Source organism: Manacus candei, unplaced genomic scaffold (assembly GCF_025592945.1).
Source record: "Manacus candei isolate 608988 ecotype Guabito, Panama unplaced genomic scaffold, ASM2559294v1 h1tg000080l, whole genome shotgun sequence".
NCBI lineage: Eukaryota > Metazoa > Chordata > Aves > Passeriformes > Pipridae > Manacus > Manacus candei.
The window spans coordinates 313,002-332,782 of NW_026138128.1; the positions used below are offsets into that span (position 1 = coordinate 313,002).

At 61.2% G+C, this 19,781-nt stretch overlaps 2 protein-coding genes across 9 annotated transcripts; one reads left to right on the top strand and one right to left on the bottom strand.

The window, feature by feature from the left end:
* Positions 1-545: 545 nt before the first annotated feature.
* Positions 546-13,906, bottom strand: POLRMT (RNA polymerase mitochondrial). The gene is given in 22 exon segments (XM_051810909.1): positions 546-1,222; positions 1,776-1,846; positions 2,251-2,333; positions 2,740-2,812; positions 3,133-3,231; positions 3,493-3,542; positions 4,118-4,231; positions 4,501-4,587; positions 4,690-4,869; positions 5,744-5,866; positions 6,878-7,000; positions 7,270-8,049; positions 8,279-8,518; positions 8,980-9,150; positions 9,471-9,638; positions 9,764-9,913; positions 10,278-10,464; positions 11,500-11,630; positions 11,942-12,765; positions 13,062-13,160; positions 13,742-13,852; positions 13,855-13,906. Coding segments are annotated over 22 exon segments (3,966 nt in total). The 3' UTR covers positions 546-1,172.
* A 700-nt stretch (positions 13,907-14,606) lies between these two features.
* Positions 14,607-19,251, top strand: FGF22 (fibroblast growth factor 22). Of its 8 annotated transcripts, none has more exons than XM_051810974.1 (3): positions 14,607-15,002; positions 17,730-17,837; positions 18,086-19,251. In XM_051810974.1, the coding sequence occupies exons 1-3, from the start codon at positions 14,726-14,728 to the stop codon at positions 18,550-18,552; spliced, it is 852 nt and encodes a 283-aa protein (XP_051666934.1). In that variant the 5' UTR covers positions 14,607-14,725; the 3' UTR covers positions 18,553-19,251. The 8 variants fall into 8 exon arrangements, with proteins under 8 accessions (XP_051666934.1, XP_051666936.1, XP_051666937.1 ...); XM_051810976.1 differs by having other exon boundaries at positions 18,089-19,251; XM_051810977.1 differs by having other exon boundaries at positions 17,730-17,833; positions 18,086-18,348.
* Positions 19,252-19,781: the final 530 nt, after the last annotated feature.

Below are 19,781 nucleotides of genomic sequence, written 5' to 3' on the forward strand. Positions count from 1 at the left end.
GGCACAGTCCCAGCGTGGGCTGTGGGATGCAGCTTTGTCCTCTGAAGAGCTGACTCCCTGCCAGAAAAGCGACAAGGTGAAAAGCCTCCTCCCAGCAGCTTTCCCCTTGCTCCAGCAGCAGCCAGGAAGAAGCTGGGAGCAGGCTGGGACAGGAGACTGTGGGTACAGGGTGCAGCCAAGAACTGGACCAAACACACCTGCAGCTGCAAGATGCCAACCATCTCCAACACCACCCCAGTGGAGAGGAGGCCTGGGAGGTCACAGTCTGGGGAGATGGGAGGCTCCTGGCTGGAAAGGCTGCAGTTGGACCCCATGAAAGCCCCACTCCCTCTGCAGCTACACTGGCAGAGTTCTGTGTTTCTGCTACAAAAGCATTTTCAGAATGTGATGCTCCTGTGAGCAACTGAAGCCCAACTAGTCAGCAGAACAGGACCAGGCTGGGGAGGCAGCAGTCCCATCTCCCCACATCCCCTGGAAGGTGAGGCGAGAGCCCAGGCACCCTGCAGCCTCCAGGTAAAGATGCCAAGGAGCACACAGGTCCCATCTTGTATTTCAAAAACCATTTTATTTACAGTACTGTACATGTTGACCCCTGAATTAGTGGTTTTCCCTGTTTGAGCCCCAGTGAGCAGCAGCAAAACCCCGCCCTGGAAACGGGAGTCAGGAGCTGCAGAGGCTGTGCTACAGAGTGGGGACAGTGCCCAGAGCTGGGGCAGAGCATGGAGCAGCACCCACCCCATAGCCAAGAGCAGGGCCAGGGCTCCTGCTGTGTCCAGAGTGGCTGCCTGTCCCTCCAGGTCTGAGCTCCACTGGTGGAAAGGAACAGCACCCCAGGACAGGCAACAGCACAGCAAAGGCTGGGGCTCACAGTGAAGGTGAAGTTTGAGGGGAGCCAGCCCTGTCTACTGTTGCCCCTTTGGCCCCACCCCAGCTCAGGGCTGGGTGCCCTCTCCAGGTGCTGGGACACAGGTAGTGATGGCAAGCAGTGCAGAGCCTGGCCCCCACTGGCTGCTCCTGCAGAGTCCCAGAGTGCCCCAGCACCTCGCTGTGGGGCAGGTCTCTTGCTGGGCTGGCAGCTGCACCCCCTTCCCCATGAGATGGGGGACAGGCCTGGCACCCACTGCAGCCAGAGAGGTCCAGAGGTAGCTCAGGGCTCTGCAGGCAGCCATGGCTCAGCTGAAGAAATAGGTGGAATCCATCACTTGCTTGAGGTTGAATTCACCTGGGGGGAGTGAGGAAGAGGAGAGGTCAGAAAGCAGGGTAGGGATGGACAAGGGGGAGAGAAGCAGCCTCAGGGTACGAAGGATCCCAGCCCCTGGACCGTGCTACCCATGGAGCACTCTGCACAGAGGTCAGGCAGAGCCAGATGGCCTGGCAGACACAGGGCTGAGGGATTAGAAGGAGTTAAACTAATTGCCTTAATCCCATTGCATGTATATCATCTAGATCTTGGCAATTACTATGCTGAGTCCCTCAGTCCCATCTCCCAGCAAATGCTCATGGTTGGAAACAGATGGGAGCAGAACAAGAGCGGGATGGGATGAGCTCGGTCAGCCCGGGGGAAATTCCCGGGGGATCAGTGGGAGGGATGCTTACAGGGATGATACAGGGGAACGTGTCCAGGCTCTGTCCCATGGCTCTGCAGTCCAGCACAGGAGGGAACACCTGATCCTAGGGGACAGCTCTGGCTTTCTGTCTTTTGGGGGCCACTCCATCTCATTTCCCTTGTCTCCAAACCCCTCCTGAGCTCTGCAGTTCCTATCCCATGGTCCTACCTGTCCTGGGGACATTTGACAGCTGCTCCATTAGTTTCTTCTGCCAAGCGGCTATGGTCTCTGTGTTGGGGCTGGATGAACCAGAAGAAAGCAAATCAACACAGGAGCTCTGGGACAAGGCACACCCTCCTCTGCCCCCCAGTGCAGCCCATGACAACAGGATTCAGCTCTTCCAAAACAGACCGTGCACCCTCGAGTGGGAGCAGGAGCCCAGCCCTGACCACAGCAGCCCAGGGCAGGCCCTAAGGTTGCCAAACCCTCCCTCAGTTCTGCAGCAAGAGGGTGCAGAGCCCTTATTTTTCACACTGAGGTTGAAGGCGATTTGGGTGTCAGGCAAGAAGGAAGGATAGGTTCTACCCAGAGCAACCCCCAGGCAGGTGACAGAACCTGTCAGCACCTGGACACGATCTCTGGGAGAGGGAACTGGTGCAGGCAGGAAGGAGCATGGTGGGGGAAACTAACAGGCCAGGAATACCTGCAGTATTTCTCCAGCATAAACTCAGACAGATCCTGCAAGATCTTCTCGCTGTGCAGAGCCACAAACTGCTGCCGACAGATCTGACCCAGGGAGACAGGGTGAGGTGCAGGTTAGGAGGCATTTTCCCTCCTTCCCCCCAGTGGCAGGTTAGAGTTGAGGGGCAGGGAAAGCAGCAGGAGCGGGAAGGAGGTGCTGCCAGACAAGGGTGCAGGAATCAGCCTGGGGAGGTGGGAAGCAGAGGCCGACCCCCACAGGCACAACAGCACTCACAGCACTGCAGAGGGAAGGGCCCAGGACAGGGCAAGGGCACCAGCTCTGCCAGGGCTCTGTTCAGTGCCCATTTACACACAGATTCTGCCACACACTCCCTGCAGGATGGGAGGGGATGAGGCACCAGCAAATCAGCTGCGACTGCCAGCAAGCAGATCCAGCCCAGAGCACAGATCAGCCAGATCTTGCTCACAAGGGACCCCAGAGGACACTTACCTGGTTCATGATGTCCACGGTGAGTGCGTGAGTCCAGTAGCAATCGTGGACTGAGACGAAGGTCAGACCCTGCCTGGGAGGGGGCAAAGGTGCCATCAAGTAGTGCTGAGAGCCCCTCTGTGTGATGACCCCCACCCCACGTAGACCTTCTGGCTGGGACAGGAGCACAGGCCACATAAGGAGGGGGACTCCCTGCATGGCCCCTGCAGGTCTTCAGAGATCCCAGGATGTCGCTGTGCCACTGTCTCCTCTCACCCCTTCTCTGCCAGGAACCCCAAACTCCCACCCACCAGGGAATCCCTGGTCCCACATGGCACCTTGCCCAGCGACACCCTCCCAGAAGAGTCCTGAGCCAGGGAAGAGCCAGTTGAGAGCCCAGTTGCCCACTCCTACCTGAAGCAGTGCAGAGCTGTGAGCATCATGTGTGTGGAGTCCAGGGAGTGGATGAAGTTGGGGGGGAAGGCGTTCTTCTGCTTCACAGTATCAGGCTTCCTGTGGCACAGTGGGACACGGAGGAGCTGGGGTACTTCAGAGCCAAAGATGAGAGTGCCAGCACAGAGGCAGTGCCACCTCAGCCCAGGGTTGAGGGGGCTGCCCTGGAGGGCTCCAGGGCCCTGCTCCTCTGTCCAGCTCTCTGCAGCTCAGGGGGATAACAGGAGCTCTGGCACTCCTTGACAGCTTCCCTGATGGGAAGGCCTTGTCCCCAGAGCACAGGCTGGGGTCACCAGGGGCACAGTATACTTTTGTACTTACTGGCTGCTACTGGGGGTTCTCACGCTCAAGTTCTGCATGCCACAATTCAGCTGTGAGTGGAGAGAGGGGACCAGTCACTACCCTGCACTGCCCCACTCTTCTGGAGAGGACTGTGCCTTTTCAGGGTGTCCCAGCACTGTGGCAGCTGCCACTCCTCAGTGACACCTTGCCCAGCTCCCCTCCTGAGGATACTGGCAGGCATCCTGCACCCCTTCCCCGTGACAGCCCTCGCAGGGTGAATCAGCCTGAGAGGGGCTGCTGGAGGTGAGCAGCACAGGGATGAGACGGGCCGGGGGACGTGAGTCAGCGCAGCGTGGGAGGTGACAGCAGTGAGACTGAGTCACACGAGCCCCGAGGAGGCTCCTTGGAGCGGGGAACGGCCCGTGCCCCAGCTGCCTGAGTGGGACAGAGCAGAAGAGCTTCCTCACCAGCCCACCCACACCCTCCAGGCTCTGCAGGGAGCGATGAGGCTGGAGGATGTTCCTGCACACACGGATCTTACCTGCTCTGCAGGCTCACCCACCGGTGGTGCCAACCTGCCAGGCTCCATCCCAGCTGTCCCTTCCCTGCTCCCACCATGGCACCGGGAGGGGTGGATGAATCTTCACACCAAACACTCACTCACCACAGTGGACTTGAAGCGATAGTAGGGTTGCACGATGGGGAGCCCCAGCGGTGTGACCCACTCCACTGTCCGCCCCGACTGGGAGATGAGCTTGGCACTCTCTGTCAGCCAGTGCTTCAGAAGAGGTGAAGAAGCAGCCAGAGTTAGTGTGGAGCTGGGAGACCCCACCCCCTCCCAGCATGGGCCACCCCGATTCCTACCACAGACTGGGACAGTCCAGTGCTTACTGGCAAGTTTAGCACAATCCCACACCTCTGGGCTGGGAGGAGGAGGATCCTCTCTGGGCCAGGACCCAGGAGAACCATCTCTCCCCCTGGTCTATGCATGAGTGGACCAGGGAAGAAGAAAAAGCAGAGGGAGATAAGATGCAAGAGGCTTTTCACCTGGATATCTCGAGTTGCTGAGAACATCTCCTTGATGCTGTTGAACACCTGCCTCACCAGGTAGTGAGACGCTTCCCACAAGTATTCCTGCACAGACCAGAGGCAGAGCGATGGGTCAGGCAAAGGGACAGCAAAAGACGCAGAGGAAAGCGCCAGGAGCCAGGGAAGGGGGGCACACAGGCACGTTACCTCCGGGAAGTCATCGATCTCCTTGAGACGCTTCTCTATCTGCAGGCGGCCGCCGTAGCGCGTGACCCCGTACACCACCGTCATCACCGTCTGCTTCACCACCTTGCGGCTGATGAAGCCCTGCAGCACCTGGGCGATCTTCACCCCCCGCTCGGCGTCCTTCTTCCGAAACTCCTCCACCTGAGGAGAGTGCCCCAGGGGTCAGCCCCAGTGTGAGCCACGCTGGCTTGAGCCCCCTCCGTGGCTGGGGCCACGTGAGACCCTCCCAGCTGCCTGGCCTGAGCTCCCATCAGAATTCCTGCAGCCCATTTTCACCACCCTGCATAACAGAAATCACCTGCTGAGGGGATCAAGCACAGGTAACCGTGCCTGTAGAGCCTCCCCTGCTGCCTCTGCACTGTCCCTTGACAGGTTGGTGTTGCCAGCTGGGACAAGGACACGGCTCTAGGACTATGGGTCAGAACTCAGGTTCTCCTGCCTCTGCCCCCCAGTGATAACTGAGCAAGCCCTGCACCCTCGTGAGCTACTCCTGCTCTCTGGTGTGGTGCTGCCTGCAGAAAACCTGCTGAGACCCAGACGGGAGAACCAGGGTCCAGTGCCAGCAGAGTGAGCCTGGCAGGTCTCAGCACTCTTCCAGCAGCTCATTTCACATCATGTCTTGCCAAGGACACCAAAGACTTCATAGCAGTGCCAAAGGCTGAATCTCTTCCCCCTCCTTCCTACTCAGCTCAAAGGAAGAAAATCTCATAACTCATGAGCCATCCAAGACCAAGGGATGAGGAACACCCTCTTCCACCTCTCTGAATTACTTCTCCCAGGCTTCATTCAGAAGTGAGGACAGCAGAAGTTCCATGGGTTTTCTCACAGCCACCTCTATGAGGACAGATGTCCAGCCAGATCCCACTCAGGGATGGAGGACCAGCTCGTGCCCCTCCAGCCCTCTGTACACTGGTCTTATTCCCACCTTTCTCCTCAGGAGCAGGAGTGACCCTGTGCACCAAGGGGAGGAGGCAGGTCCAAAAGGACCCCCCCCCATGCCCCTGCTGGGCCTCACCTGCTGGGCCACCGCACTGTAGACATCCTGGGGGACACTGCAGGGCATCAGGTTGACAGACAAAGCACCGATGAGGTCCCGGCCAAGCGCTGCGTAGTGCTGCAGCCCGTTGCAGGAGCCATCCTGTGGGAAAAGCAGGGGAGAAACAAGGAGTTAGCACGTGGACAGAGCTCATCTGCTGAGGATGGAAAAGGGAAGGAAAAGTGCAGGAAGTTCTGGTGCTCCCCAGACCACACCGGCAGTAATGTTTCTCACAGGAGGTGTGCTGCTGTTCCTGCCCCCCTGGGCTCGGGCTCTCCCTGGTTGCAGGGGGGTGCAGCTGTCCCAGGACCACTCCTCAGGCAGGACCCCCTCCTCCCTGCACCCCCCTCCCTGCTCCCTGCAGTGCAGCATGTCCTGATGGCTCCATTAACTGAGCGCTGATGACTCAGGCGGAACAAGACCGTGGTGCCCTCCAGAAGAAGTCCTTGCTGGAATTTCATTAGCTGCACCCTCCACACACCCCCTGCTGCTCTCTTGATCTTTTGTTGTCATCAAAATATCAGTCCCGACTGCCTCACGCATATTCCAGACCATTGCTGCTGGCAGAACAAGCGCTGTTCCCCCCACTCAGTTAGAGCCACCCAATCTCCTCAGGAAAGGAGCAGCCCCCCCCAGGACCACAATCAGCCACGGTCCCCGTGCTGACAGGAAGGACAGGGCCCTTCAGGGAGCTGAGCAGCACCTGAGCGACTGCACTAGCCCAGAGCAAGGACAAGGCATATGGTGACAGCCAGGACACTGAATGTGGGGGACAACCAGTTCTGTTCCCATTGCCTTTCTCAGTTCCAGACCTCCCATCTCAGCTCCTGTAGAGCTGTTTGGCTTCAGCCTTGGAATGGGAGTGGAGCAAAAATCCCTGAAGACTCAGTACAGCTCTGAACACTCCAGACATGCAGGTGTTGCCATGCTAGGCCAACTTCCAGTCCTGATCCTGTGGCTGGAGGTGAGACTGGCTTGGCTCTCACCCTGCAGCAGCTGCCAGCATTCTCCCAGCCAGGCTCTGCTTGAGCCAAGGGATGCTCCTTCCCGCCTGTCCCGTTCTCCTGCCCTGTTGAGCCTCACATGGGCCATGCAGATCTGCTGGGCTCCTACCTGGTGAACTGGGAAGTGAGAGATGTAGGCTGCCGGATCTGGGGACCTTGAGGCTTTGGCGATTTCCATACAGCATGCCAAGGCTTGCCAGGGCTCATCAGTGTTCATCCACCACTTCCTGCCCTGGGAACAGGAAAGCACAGGTTGGTAGAAATCACAGCATAGGCAGAAACCCCAGTGCTCCCGGGATACGCTAGGCACAGCTTCTCCTCCCATCATGCCTCCAACTTCCCTCGTATTTCATCATGTTTTCAAACAGAAATGTGCTATTTAGGAATCTCTGCATTGTTTTGATTCCCTTTTTTCTCTCAAAAATGTATCTTTCAAAATGTTTATGTTTCAAAATTGATTTGATTGCCATTTTATTTTACATTCTAGAAGCTCCCACGTACCGTGATCGGGTGGTCAGCTGAGTCCAGGATCTCCTCCATGATTTCGTTGGCGTACTCCAGCCGCTCCTGCAAGGCGTTCTTCTTCTTCAGCCCCGTCAGGTTGATGAGGTGGATCTTCAGCCAGTCAAGGCCCCTGGGCCCCAGCGGCCTCCCCTCTGCAAACAGCAGGATGGCCCGGGTGACATCGTTCCCCAGGTGGTTGAAATACGGCGGGCACGGGTAAGTCCTGCCGCGGAAATCCATGTTGTGAGGGAACCAGAACACCTTGTCCCTGACGTAGTTGGCGATGGAGAGCTTGTAGAGCGCGTCCATGCGCAGGCTGTGCATCTCTGCAGCCTTCTTCTTGCACAGCAACAGCTCGCGCTTGAGGGACTTGCTCCAGGTCGAGGAATGGCCGGGAGCGGTGGGAGGCTTGGGGGCCTCAGAGAGGGGCGGTGGGATGTCCAGCTGCTCGTTGCCTTTGTCGTTGAAGATGGAGATGATGATATCCAGCACCGGCTGGTTGATCTTCCAAGCGCAGTTGCCCAGCTGGGTCAGGGCATCCAGCACGGGATGGAGGTTCACGGGCGGACACTGCTCCAGCAGCAGCTGATGCTGGATGTCCCCATCCACGAAGCGCATCAGCTTGGTGTCATTCACGACAAAGGCGCCGAAATGGGGGGAGGTCCAGGGCACTGGGGGACACAGCATAGGCATGGCAGAGGAATGGAAGGTCAGCGTGGTCTCTGCAGCATCCGTCACAATCTGGGAGAAGATGGGATGGGGCTTTATCAGCCCAACCTGGAGAGAATCAGAGAGGGGAAGGTCAGCAGCAGAGGATTAGGGCTGGAGTCTGGAAGAGCCTGTGGTCAGCCATCCTGTACGGATCACATGAAGTAAGGAGAACCAGGGGCTCCTCAAAGTGTCCCTGAGCAGGAATGGCAGCAGGGAGGGAAAAGGGCCTTGCAAGGGTCTGGTTTTCATGAAGGGGTGACCTGCACAGTTCCAGAGCCCCCAGGACAAGGCTCACCTGCCACATGTTCTGGTAGGAGTAGACGTGGTAGAGGACAGGAATAGACTTGGACTCCAGACGAGGATTGAGGAGGTTCCTGGGCACCGTGACGGCCTTCACCAGGAGCTCCAGCATGTGCATGCCCAGGCGCATGAGGACCGCGTACGGCCAGCTGCAGTCCTTCAAGGTCAGGGAGGAACCGAAGCCTGCTTCTGCCACCAGCTTCTCCCAGTATTCCCGTGGCAAGTACTGGTCAGGCTAGGAGGTGGAAGGAGAAAATGCAGGTCGGCTGGAGGGGCCAGACACTGCTCCCAGGGGGTTTGCTAAATGGGATCTATCTATCTGGGACATGGTTCTGAGAAGGTTCCTCCTGTCTCTGTGTCCTTGTGAGGTCCTCCCTGATGGGTATTTGGGGAAGGATGGCTGAGGAGGTTGGGGCAAGCCCAGCAGTGAGAATCAGGACAGCAGCACTGCAAAGCCCTTCCTCCCACCAGATCCCTGTGCTGACACTCCATCCCCACAACACCCTGCCCCTCCCTCCCAGATTGCAGACCTGCTTGCCCCCCCCGCAAGCCACGTACACTCAGCTCTGGAAATGACCTGCTCACCTGGCCCTGGAGGCCCCTTTCTCCCTTCCCATCCCCTCCTGCCACGCAAAGTGCACCCTGCTCAAGTCCAGAGCTCTCCTATACAGGACACCTGACTCCAAGGGCTCCCACCTGGCTGTCCTTTGCCAGCAGGTGGATGTAGTCCTCATAGACACCCTGCAGCTTCTCCAGCTGGTGGCTGCGCAGCTTCCTATGGGTGATGTACCTGCTGTAGACCTTGTTGCTCAGCTCCCTGGCCAGGACAGCCAGGGACTCTCCTTGTGGAGAGAGTGTGTTGAGGACCTGGAAAAAGGGAAGATGGAGACGGTCTTAGGAAGGAGGAACAGAGAGACAGAACAGAGAGACAGAGCAGGATTAGAAGCTGCTATGAGGGAGCACAGGAAGATTCTGATTCCCACAATGCTGAGCAAACGGCGAGGAAGAAAACACAACCAGGGCAGGGCAGAGGCTTCTCTGGCTGCTCCACACAGGGAACAGACAGCCTTCACCTAATAACCTGGGAAAACTCTCAGAAGTTTGAATTTTGCTGGACATTAGTGCTCTGTGACAGCCTCATGGCTGATAGTCTGGCCCTGCTCCCATGAGGCAGGGCAGGTTCCTACCTGCAGCATGATGCCCACGTACTCCTCATCCGGCAGCAGGCACAGGTAGGGGTAGAGCATGTTGTACTTTGACAGTGCCCTGGCCTTAGCCATGCTGTGCTTGGACTTCTGCAGGGCCTGGAGAACAGCATCGTGCCACTGGGAGCGGAGGGTGCCCAGCAGCTCACGCTGCATGGAAGAAGAAGTAAGAGAGCTGGTCAGCTGACCACCTCTTCAGCCCACGGACCCCCAGTCTCTCCCGCAGGTCCCAAGGGCTGCAGTGCCCCCCTGCCCCCAGACCTCTTGAGCTTTACCGCTTTGACAGCCTGCGGGGTTGGGGGCTTGGCTGCCTCCACTGACTCGATGGTTATGGTGTTGTTCAACTCCATCTCCAGCTGCTGCTGGAAACGCTCCTGCAACTCCTCCACAGAGAAATCCAGCTTGGGGTATGACACCACCTTTTCCTGAAACAAGTGCAAGGCACTATGTCATGCTCATCCTCCCAGCTTCCCTCCAAGAGGCCTGTAGAACAAGTCTAGACGTCTCTAGCTGGTAAACCCCACAGGCTGCTCTACTCTTGTGTCATGGTCAAGCATCTCCCCAAACAGCCCTTCTAGCACATAGAGGTCACCTCCAGGCCCCTGCCAGCCCTTGGCTTCACTCTTCCTCTGTAAGGCTGTTGGTAATATCATCCATTTGATGATTTGTGTGGGCTATTGAGCAAAGACCATGCTAAAAATGCTTCCCTTAGAGTCCTGAGCTGGACCTGAGGACACCTGTGAACATCACCTGGCCAGCTCCAACACCTCCCTGAGCTCTGTGGCTTACTTTGGAGTAGAAGTCCTGGAGCAGAGTAGACTTGCAGGTCTGGGGCTTGGGTGGAGGGGGCAGCTGGTAGTTGGGCAGGACAGTCCTGATGGCCCTCAGAATCTTCTCCTTCTCATCTTCCTCAAACAGGCACTTTTGGAAGAGCTCATCCACGTGGAAGCCATCGCTCTTCAGCTGCTCCAGGTATCTGAGGAGGGGCAGACAGGACAGGCTCGATCTTCCCCAGGGGCCTGAGTGTGCTGTGCAGGAGCTGCTGGGGCGGGATTTGCCTCAGCACAGCCAGTCCCACAAGGTCACCCCCCTCAGGTTACAGGGATCAGGTGTCCATCTCTCAGCCTGCACCACTATGGAGCCCTGGCCTGGGCAGGGAGGCTGAGCTCCAGCTGCTGTGGGACCGTGCTGCCCACGGGCAGCCCCACGGTGTGTGCTGCACTGACACAACTCCCACACCAGGCAGGACGGGCACTGCCAGCCCCCTCAGAATCAGCTGACTGAAGATATTCACTTGGAGGCATCTAGAACTTGTCAGCCAGCCAAAGGACACAGAGGTCATCCCCAAGGTGTTTGTGCAGCACCAGTGGATCAGCAGCTTTCTCCATCCTCTGTCGAGGAGCTGGCTGTGCAGCCAGCCCCGGGCACTGCCCCTAGACCCAGTCTGTGGGATCTCACAGGGCTCCTTCAGCTCCCTGCTTTGGCCTGACACTGTCCTGCCCACTGTGCTCCGTGAGATCCACCTGAATCTCCTGACCATGCTCCTTCAGAGAGCCCTGTGGGAACTGGCTATCTGGCTGAGCCTGCCAAGAAGGGGAAACTGCATGGAAGTGCCATAAAAACAGAGGAGCAGAGCCATTCCCACCAGGACACGACAGAGAGGCCAGTGGAAGCGAGATGCCCAGGATGGGTGGGGAATCAAGGAGTCCCTGACTGGAGAGGGGCTCTCCCAGCCCAGCTCTGGGGAGAGAAGCAGCTGTTCTCACCTCCCACATCTCCTCTCCCTGCATGATCTCAGACAAACTCCCCAGCAGCTGAGTGTGGCAGGGAGGGTGCTGCAGGAGCTCTGCCCACCCCAAAACGTGGCCACGAGAAAATGGTCAGAGCATCCAGGTGTGCACGCAGCAGGGGCAGCTCTTCCCAGCCCCAGCCCCACGTGTCTCCCAGTTCTCCCAGCACAGGCTGTGGAGCTGCTGCCCCAGGGCTCAGCGGCACCTGAGGCAGGTGTTACCTCCAGATGGCCTCGGGGGACGACTGGTTCCGGCCCGTGCACTGCAGTGCTGCTGCGTAGGAGTCCAGGCTGGGCCGCAGGCCGACAGACTCCAGCACGGAAAAGAGCTTGTCGATGTGCTGCAGGCAGCCCTGGGGACAAAGGGAAAGGGGCTGCGGATACACCGACACCAGTAGCCCCAAAATCACAGCTTCACGCCCCTCTACTCCTATTTAGATTCGGTCACCTCTACCCGTCCCCTTCCCCATCCCCTTCTTCCCTTAAAGCCACCTCACAGGGATTCGTGGCCTCATGCCAGCTTTGTTCCTCTTGGCAGAAGCCAAGCGCTCCCTGAACATTTGCTGAAGGCAGGTGTGACAACTACAAGTAAAACCACGACCAGCTCGAGGCTCTTCCTCCTGAGCTAGCCCTTCTCCCACCCAGAGCACCCGTGGCTCAGTACCTTCCTGGCCCAGCAGCGCATCACGATGTTGTAGGCACTGACATCCAGCAGCTTCTGCTTCACTGGAGATCTGTGGCACAGCATGAGGATCCGCTCAGCCTGCTCCGGCTGCTGCAGGAACAGGAAGCACTCCAGGGTGGACTGGATGGTCTCCTTGTGCTGGCTGCTGTCCTTGTCCTTCAGTGCCCTCCGAGGCCTCTCCAGCTTCACACCTTCCTTCACTGCCACCACCCTGGGCTTGCTGTGGCTGTAGAGGCTGAGGGGGCTGGTGGAGCTCTGGCTCCAGGTAGTGGCTGCTTTCACCTTTGGAACTTTTGAAGTCTTCAGGCTTTTCATGGGTTTTGCTTTGGGTTTGCCTTTGGCCTTTATCTGGGCCTCTGCCTTGGCCTTTGCCTTTGCCTCTGTCTTGGCCTCTGCCTTGGCTTTTGGCTTGGCCTTTGGCTTGGCCTCTGTCTTGGCCTTTGGTTTGGCCTCTGTCTTGGCCTTTGGCTTGGCCTCTGCCTTGGCCTTTATCTTGGCCTTTGGCTTGGCCTCTGCCTTGGCCTGGCTTCCCAGATCCAGCTGGGAGGCAGCCATGGATAACTTCCGCTCCAACTTCAGCTGCTGGATGCACGTCTCCTTGTGCAACGTCTCGACCCAGCTGTGGGGCCGGTCTGGGCACCGCCCTGCCCTGGGAACTGGCTGCTCCTGTGTGGGGCCAGAGGCCATGGCCTTCTGCAGAGGGTTCTGGTGCTTGTCATTGCCCAGCGGGGCCAGCTCCACTTTGTTGACTGTCACCTCTGGGGTGTCACTGCTTTGGAGTTGCTTTGCTCGAGCTTTGAGCACTGGAGGGAGACAGAGAGAGGTGATGGGATGCAATGCACAGCAGAAGGTTCTGTCCTGCCCTAGGCCTCACTCTGGGAGTGCCAGGAACATGCTCAGAAAAGAGGATCCACACAAGGACTTTATCCCCCCTTGGCCAGCCCCACTCCCAGACACAGATTCCAACCACTGTCTCTCTGGGATCCACCTGCAGGTTGGGGCCTATCCCAGCATCTCAGGAACCCACCCCAGCATCCCGAGAACCAAGCTGTGGCTGGTCTGAGTGCTACCTGCTCACTGCAGCTCTCCCAGCACTCACCTTCCAGCAGCTCCGTCCTCTCACAGGTGCTGTTCCTGTTCGCCTTCTCCTTGGTGCTGGCGGATGAGTAGCTCCTGAGGACGCTCCATGGAACCCCTGCTGCGGAAAAACAAAAAGGTGCAGGGGGTCAGAGGAGGCTTCACCCCTCAGAGAGCCCCCTGCCCCCCAGCCCCGCCCCACGGTCAGGCCCCAGCTGGGCACAGAGGTGACAGTGAGCGAGTGGCTTTTCTCAGCTCAGCTGCCCCAGAAGCAGCGTGCGAGGGCCGCAAGGGGCAGGAGGGACAGGGACGCCCCTCACTCCCTAGATCCGGACGCTCGGAGGGAACGCGACCCCAGGGACACCACGAACCCCAGCGCTGCGAAGGGGGTGGCAGAGCCCCAGGACCCTCAGCGCGGGCAGCGCTACCCCACAGCTGGGACGGGACCCAGAACCCTCCCGTTCCTGTTCTCCGGAGAGGAACAACATCCAGCACCTCCACGGTCCCGCCTCTATCCCTGGGGGCCTCACGGCGCAAAAACACCCTCTCAGCCCCTAGCTCTGTCCCAGCGGGGAGGGCCTGGGAGGGGGCAGGAACGCCGCGGCCCGCAGCTGCGTCCCGGGGGATGCTCGGGACCGAGGGCCCCCTCAGCCCGCCCGGGCCCCGTGCCCGCCCCCGCCCGAGCCCGGTGCCCGCGCTCACCGGGCCCCCTCAGCCCGCCCGGGCCCCGCAGCGCCGCCCGCAGCCGCAGCAGCGCCATCTCCACGCCGCGCGCGCCGCCCCGCACTGCGCATGCGCCGTCGCGCCAGTGCTGCCGCGCGGCACGCCGGGAGCGCGAGTCCCGCTGCCCCGAACCACAACTCCCATGGTGCACCGCGGCCGCGCCACCGCCCCCCCATTCCTTCCCTCTCCCCCCTCCCGCGCCCCCTGGCGGCCGTGACGGCCCCGACGGGGAGGGACCGGGACCGGGACACGGGACACGGAACACGGCGGGACCGGGACACGGGACACGGCGGGACCGGGACCGGGACCGGGACACGGGACACGGGACACGGAACACGGCGGGACCGGACACGGCGGCACCGGGACACGGGACACGGGACACGGCGGGACCGGGACACGGCGGCACCGGGACACGGGACACGGCGGCACCGGGACACGGCGGCACCGGGACACGGGACACGGGACACGGCGGGACCGGGACACGGCGGCACCGGGACACGGCGGGACCCGGAGGGACGGCGGAGTCCGGGACATGCCAAAGCCTGCGGGGGCGGCGAAGCCCGGGACACGGCGGCAGAGCGCGGGGGCGGGGGAGTCGGGACACGGCGGAGCCCCGCGCCCCTCACGGCCCGAGCTCGGAGCTCTTCGGTCGGGACCGCAGGCATACACCTCTACCCCCGGGTCCGGGACCACATCTCTCCCCCGACACTTTCCCCGGGGCACCCGTTTCCTGCCCACCCGTCACCACCGTCGGTGGATACTGGAGCGTGCGGTCCCCAGCCGGGCGCCCCAGGGCAGCCGAGTGACCGCGGCCGATAACCCGGGGCTGCCGTCGGGGCGCGGATTTATGAATGGGAGGCCCCGCCCCCGGCCCCGCCTCGCCCCTTGGCCACCGCCCCTCTCGGGCCGCCCCTCCCTGGCCGCCCGCGCCGTCGGGGCCGGTCGCCGGTCGCGGCCGCGGCGATGGCCCATCGCCTGTCGCCCGCCGCCCGCCCGCCGCCCGCCGCCATGAGGCGCGGGGGCCCCGCTGCCATCGCCGCCTGCCTCGCCGGGGCTCTCGCTGTGCTGGCGGGACCGGGGCCGGGCGGTGCCACCGGGACCGGCCGGCGACCCCCCCGCAGCTACGGGCACCTGGAGGGCGACGTGCGCTGGCGGCGACTCTTCTCCGCCACCCGCTTCTTCCTGCGCATCGACGGCGGCGGCGGCGTGGAGGGGACGCGCTGGAGGGAGCGGCCGGGCAGTGAGTGTGACCGGGGCCGGGGCCGGGGAGAGCCGGGGCCTGGGGCCGCCCCCCGCGGCTGCCCCTCGCCCACGGCGGCGAGAGCCCGACCCCGCCGGGTGCCGGGGCTGCGGCAGAGGCGGGCGCTGCCGGGGCGGAGGCTGGACGGGGGCGCCTCGGGACGGCGACGGGACCCTCCGTGCCCGGCTCGGAGGTCGCCCGCAGCTCCTCCCGCTGGGGGAACCTCAGCCAAAGCGCCTCCTCCTCTGGGGGCGCGGGAGCGGCGGGAGCTACTGTCCCCCCCGTCCCCGCTGTCCCCCCCGTCCCCGCCGGGCGGGACACGTCACTCCTCGAGTACAACCTGCTCCGGCTGCCCTCGCCCCGGGAGCTCCTTCCCGAGGCTCGGCCGCCGCTGCACCGTGGGAGCCGTGAGAGGGGCGCGGGGGCCGGCGGGCACTGTCTGGGGACCCGGCATTGCTGGGGTGACCGGGGGAGGGGTGTTGGTCCCTTGTCCCATCTCGTCCTGCCAGCGCAGGCATGAGGGCATCCGCCTGCCCTGCCTTCCGCGTGGACTGAGGGGATCGATCTATCCCCGCAAACACACTGAGGAGGATAAAGGCTGAGGAGGAGGGACTTAGGAAGCTTCACGGTGATGCTGGTCCCAGAACGGAGCATCCCTCAGGTGTAGGAGAGTAGAGCAGCCCTGTTGGACGGGACCACTCCACAGCTGCTGCCTGTGGAGTGGTTTGGGGCTTGGCGCGGGGATATCTGGGTGGGCAGAGGGGCAGAGTTCCCAGAGTCCCCAAGGACTTGGCACCCATTGTGTGTACTTCAGCAAGAGTCAGGGCTGCAAGCATCCAGGTTTCAGCCCATCAGGGTGGGGAGTCTCAGCCCCTGTGACAGGGAGAGGGCACTGGGTTGGCTGAACAGTGGCTGGATGGGAGGGGCCTTGGGAAAGGGGGATGCCTGAGCATCCCTGGGGTGCCCTGGCAGGGTGTTGGGGCTTGGGGCAGGAGGGATGCAGTACCCCCAGCCCATGTCCTAGTCTGACAGGGGCAGCCCTGTCTCCTGGCCAGCACAGGATGAGGGAGCCCAGCTCAGCCCAGCCCAGCCCAGGGAACCCTCCTGTGGTGTCAGAGGCTGTTGGGAGTCCCGACCAGGCACGTTGCCAAGACAAAGCACCCCAACACGTTCCCTCGGCTGGGCGGCCGTGGGGCCTGGCAGGCAGAGCAGCCCTGGGCTGTTGCACGGGGCTCACTCTGCTTATCTGTGTGCCTGGGCTGGGCTCCCCTCCACAGCCCTCGCAGAAGCTGCTGGACCAGCCCCACTGGCAGCTGCAGGCTGGCGGGGGATCTCCCAGGGACTCCCCCACCTCAGGCCCTGCTTCTGCCCCATCCTGCTCAGGACCCCTCTGGTGGCTGAGGGTGTGAGACTGGGGGCACTGGGAGCTGTCTCTGGGCAGGCACTGGCCAAGCACTTGCAAGCAAATCACGGCAGAGCCGGCCAGGGCACTGGGGACAGCAGCGGGGGGTTATTTTTAGAAAAGCACAAGTCCTTTCTTATAAATAGCATCAGCTCCAGACTGTGATCCAGCAGGACAGATTCACAGCTCTTCTCCTCCACTGCTGCTCATCAGTGGCTTCACTGGGCCCGGCCCTGCAGATGCTGGCAATGCCGGGGGATTGGTGCCTGGTGAAAGCCCCTGCCCAGGGGCTGCAGCCCCCCACACTGTGTGTGCCGCCACCAACCAGAGCCTCTGCGTGTCCTCCCTCCCTGTCCAGCCGGGGCAGCCCCTGCAGTGGTGCCCGTGGGCAGATCCTGCTGTGGCTCCTGCCCTGCCCCCTGCCCTGCCTGCTTTGCTCCCCCTGGAGATTCCTTCTCCCCTTTCCACTGTGCCATGTGCCTGGTGGGCAGCAGGGCAGGCAGCAGCACTCCGGGCTGGCTGGTGTGGGGCAGTGCAGGAATCCAAAGCCCTGATGATGCTCTGGGTGTTTCCCATGCCAGAGCCTCTGGTCTGACCACATGCCTTTCCCATTAGCGGCCGTGCTGGGGCTCGGCGGTCGGGCACACACACGCCAGCCCAGCTGTGGCTTCACAGCCTGGCTGCAGCCACCTCCTGGGCTCATCCCCATGTCCTGCAGCACTGCTGCATCCTCCAGCCCACAGTACTGGGCACAGAGCTGTGTATGCTCACTTTTGCCAGCTGGGCAGTCAGCACCAGCATCCTCGGGCAGCACCGTTCCAGCCCCATTCCTGCCCCCTCACGCCTCTGCCCACGTGCCTCCATCCACCATAACACAGGGTGCGCCTTGTGTGTGCCACCCCCGTGCACACTTTGCCCCTCCAAGGGCAGTGCCAGCCTTGATGCCCTGCATGTGTCAGGGGGGCAGGTCGTGTCCCTGAGGCACTACAAGCCCGTTGGGGACGGATGGGTTTGCAGAGCTGCCAATGAGGGGAGGACACACACGAGGTTGGCACTGGGCAAGTGGAGGTTGTGCTTGGCATTGCTCCCATACAGCCCAGCTCCTGGGAAGCAGCTGGACCCTGGGGAGGAGAGGAGCAAAGATCAAACCCTCTCTGGATCAGAAGTTCCCCCTCCCACTCCCAGCTTGGGCCGCAGCTCTTGTTCCCACTGTCCCTCTGGCTGCTCCTGCTGTGGGCAAGGATCAGCAACCCCATCCCTCTGGGGGGACACTGTGGCCACAGACCCAGGATCCCTGGCTCATGCTGGGCCTCCCTGTCCCACAGCCGTCGTGGAGATCCGGTCGGTGCGTGTCGGCGTCGTGGCCATCCGGGCGGTGCACACCGGCTTCTACCTGGCCATGAACAAGCGGGGGAGGCTCTACGGGTCGGTAGGTCGGACGCTGCCTCCTGGGAGGGACTGCACTGGGGTCAGAGGTGCAGGACAGAATTGCAACAGGGGGTCCCAGACCTGCTGGGACCGGTGCCCAGGAGCAGGGTTCTGGTTTTCCATGCCCTGACATGCTCCCCAGCAGGGACCGAGCCCTCTGACCCCTGGGGACAGGTCCTGCCCGGCCCCACCTGGGGTCCGAGGGACCCCAGCCAAGCACAGCCACCCTTCACCCCCTTCCCTCTCCTGCCAGAAGGAGTTCAGCCCCAACTGCAAGTTCACAGAGCGCATCGAGGAGAACGGCTACAACACCTACGCGTCGCTGCGCTGGCGGCACTGCGGCCGCCCCATGTTCCTCTCCCTCAACAGCAAGGGCAGGCCACAGCGAGGGGGCAAGACACGCCGGCAGCACCTCTCCACACACTTTCTCCCCATGCTTGTTGGCTGAGCGCCACGAGCAGCTCCGGACAGTCCTGTAGGAAAAAAACCAAGAAAGGATTCTTTTATTTATGTACATATATATTTTTTGCTATTTATTGCTTTATTTTTAATGCATGGTGGAGGATGGATGCGGAAGGCAGATGCTCCAGACTTGGCTTTGCAGGGCTGGGGCTGTCCCACCATCCTGCCAGGGCAGAGCTGGCGTGGCACAGCTGGGGAGTGTGGTCACCGCATGCCAAGGCCAAGGGCGTGCCTGGAGCAGGGCCTGGGGTCTGCTAATGGCATCTCTGCAGGGCTGGGATGTACCAGCCAGTTGTCTGTGTTCGAGCACCCATGGCAATTAAAGCTGCATTCATGGTATGGAACAGGAGCAGGTCTTGGAGCTTTGATGGTGGACTTGGCTTGGGATGGGAGGGATTGGCTTCCCTGAGGTTGTGGCTGCAGCCCCCAGTGTCATCCCTGCTGCCACCGGCGGGGAGCGTGGCTGGTCCCCTGCCACATCGAGTTCTGCATTGAGAACCTCACAGGAAAACAGCAATGATGGTTCAGCAGCACAAAGGAGGGAGCAGGAGGAGCAGAACCAGGAGCCAGCCTGGATCCTCAGGCAGACACAGCCCCAGGGCTGTCCCTGGCTACAGCTCCTGCTGGTCTTGCAGCCCAGCTTCACACCATCATTCCCAGCAAATACAGAGCTGGGACAGTGGACAGTGACAAAGACCAGCCCCTCGCCTGGAGGGGAGCACGGCCAGGAATAGCACCCACACCTCAGCTTCCCAGCCAGGGCACATCCCTGTGCCGCCCTCGCACCCACTGTGGCCAGGCCCAGCAGCCCGGTCACGGTCACGTCACACAGAGCAATGGCCCCAGCAAAAACCACCAAACTTGTTCCATTTCCGACCCAACCAGCTCCAAACGACTCTGAAAGGGAACACCACCATGTTAACTGTGTGGTGACTGTGGCACTGGCCCCAAGCCCCTGCCAGGCAGGTGGCAACTGCCACACACCTACCTGGGGCTTTGCTTTGCCCACTCAAAACCCACCCAAGCACTGCTGACAAGTGAGAGATCACCCTGAGCACCAGGGGAGCCAGCAACCCCTGCTGTAGCAGAAACATGGTGGGAGAAGGAAGGTTTTTCCAGGTTAGGTGACTAAACAGCAAAGCCTTCCCTTGGTGCTGGGCCAGCCGATGGACTCACGCAGGTTCAGCCAGGACCTTCCTGCTTGCCACCCACTTCCCCAGACCAGGCTTCTGGCTCAACCCTTGGCAGAGGATGAGCCATTAACCACGACACACCAGTCCTGAGATAAACCCTCGTCCTGTGAGATGAAAGGCGCCGCTGTGCTGCCCTGCCAAGCCAAGGAGGAAAAACAGTCCGGGCGAGTCGCTCTGTGTCAGCTCCTGGCCCCCGCAGAGCTGCTGCCACCCGCCCCGGGGACACTTTCTCCAACAAATCAACTTCTTGTGTTCTGAAATGGCTCAAAAATGGCCAAATCAGCCACTGGTCTC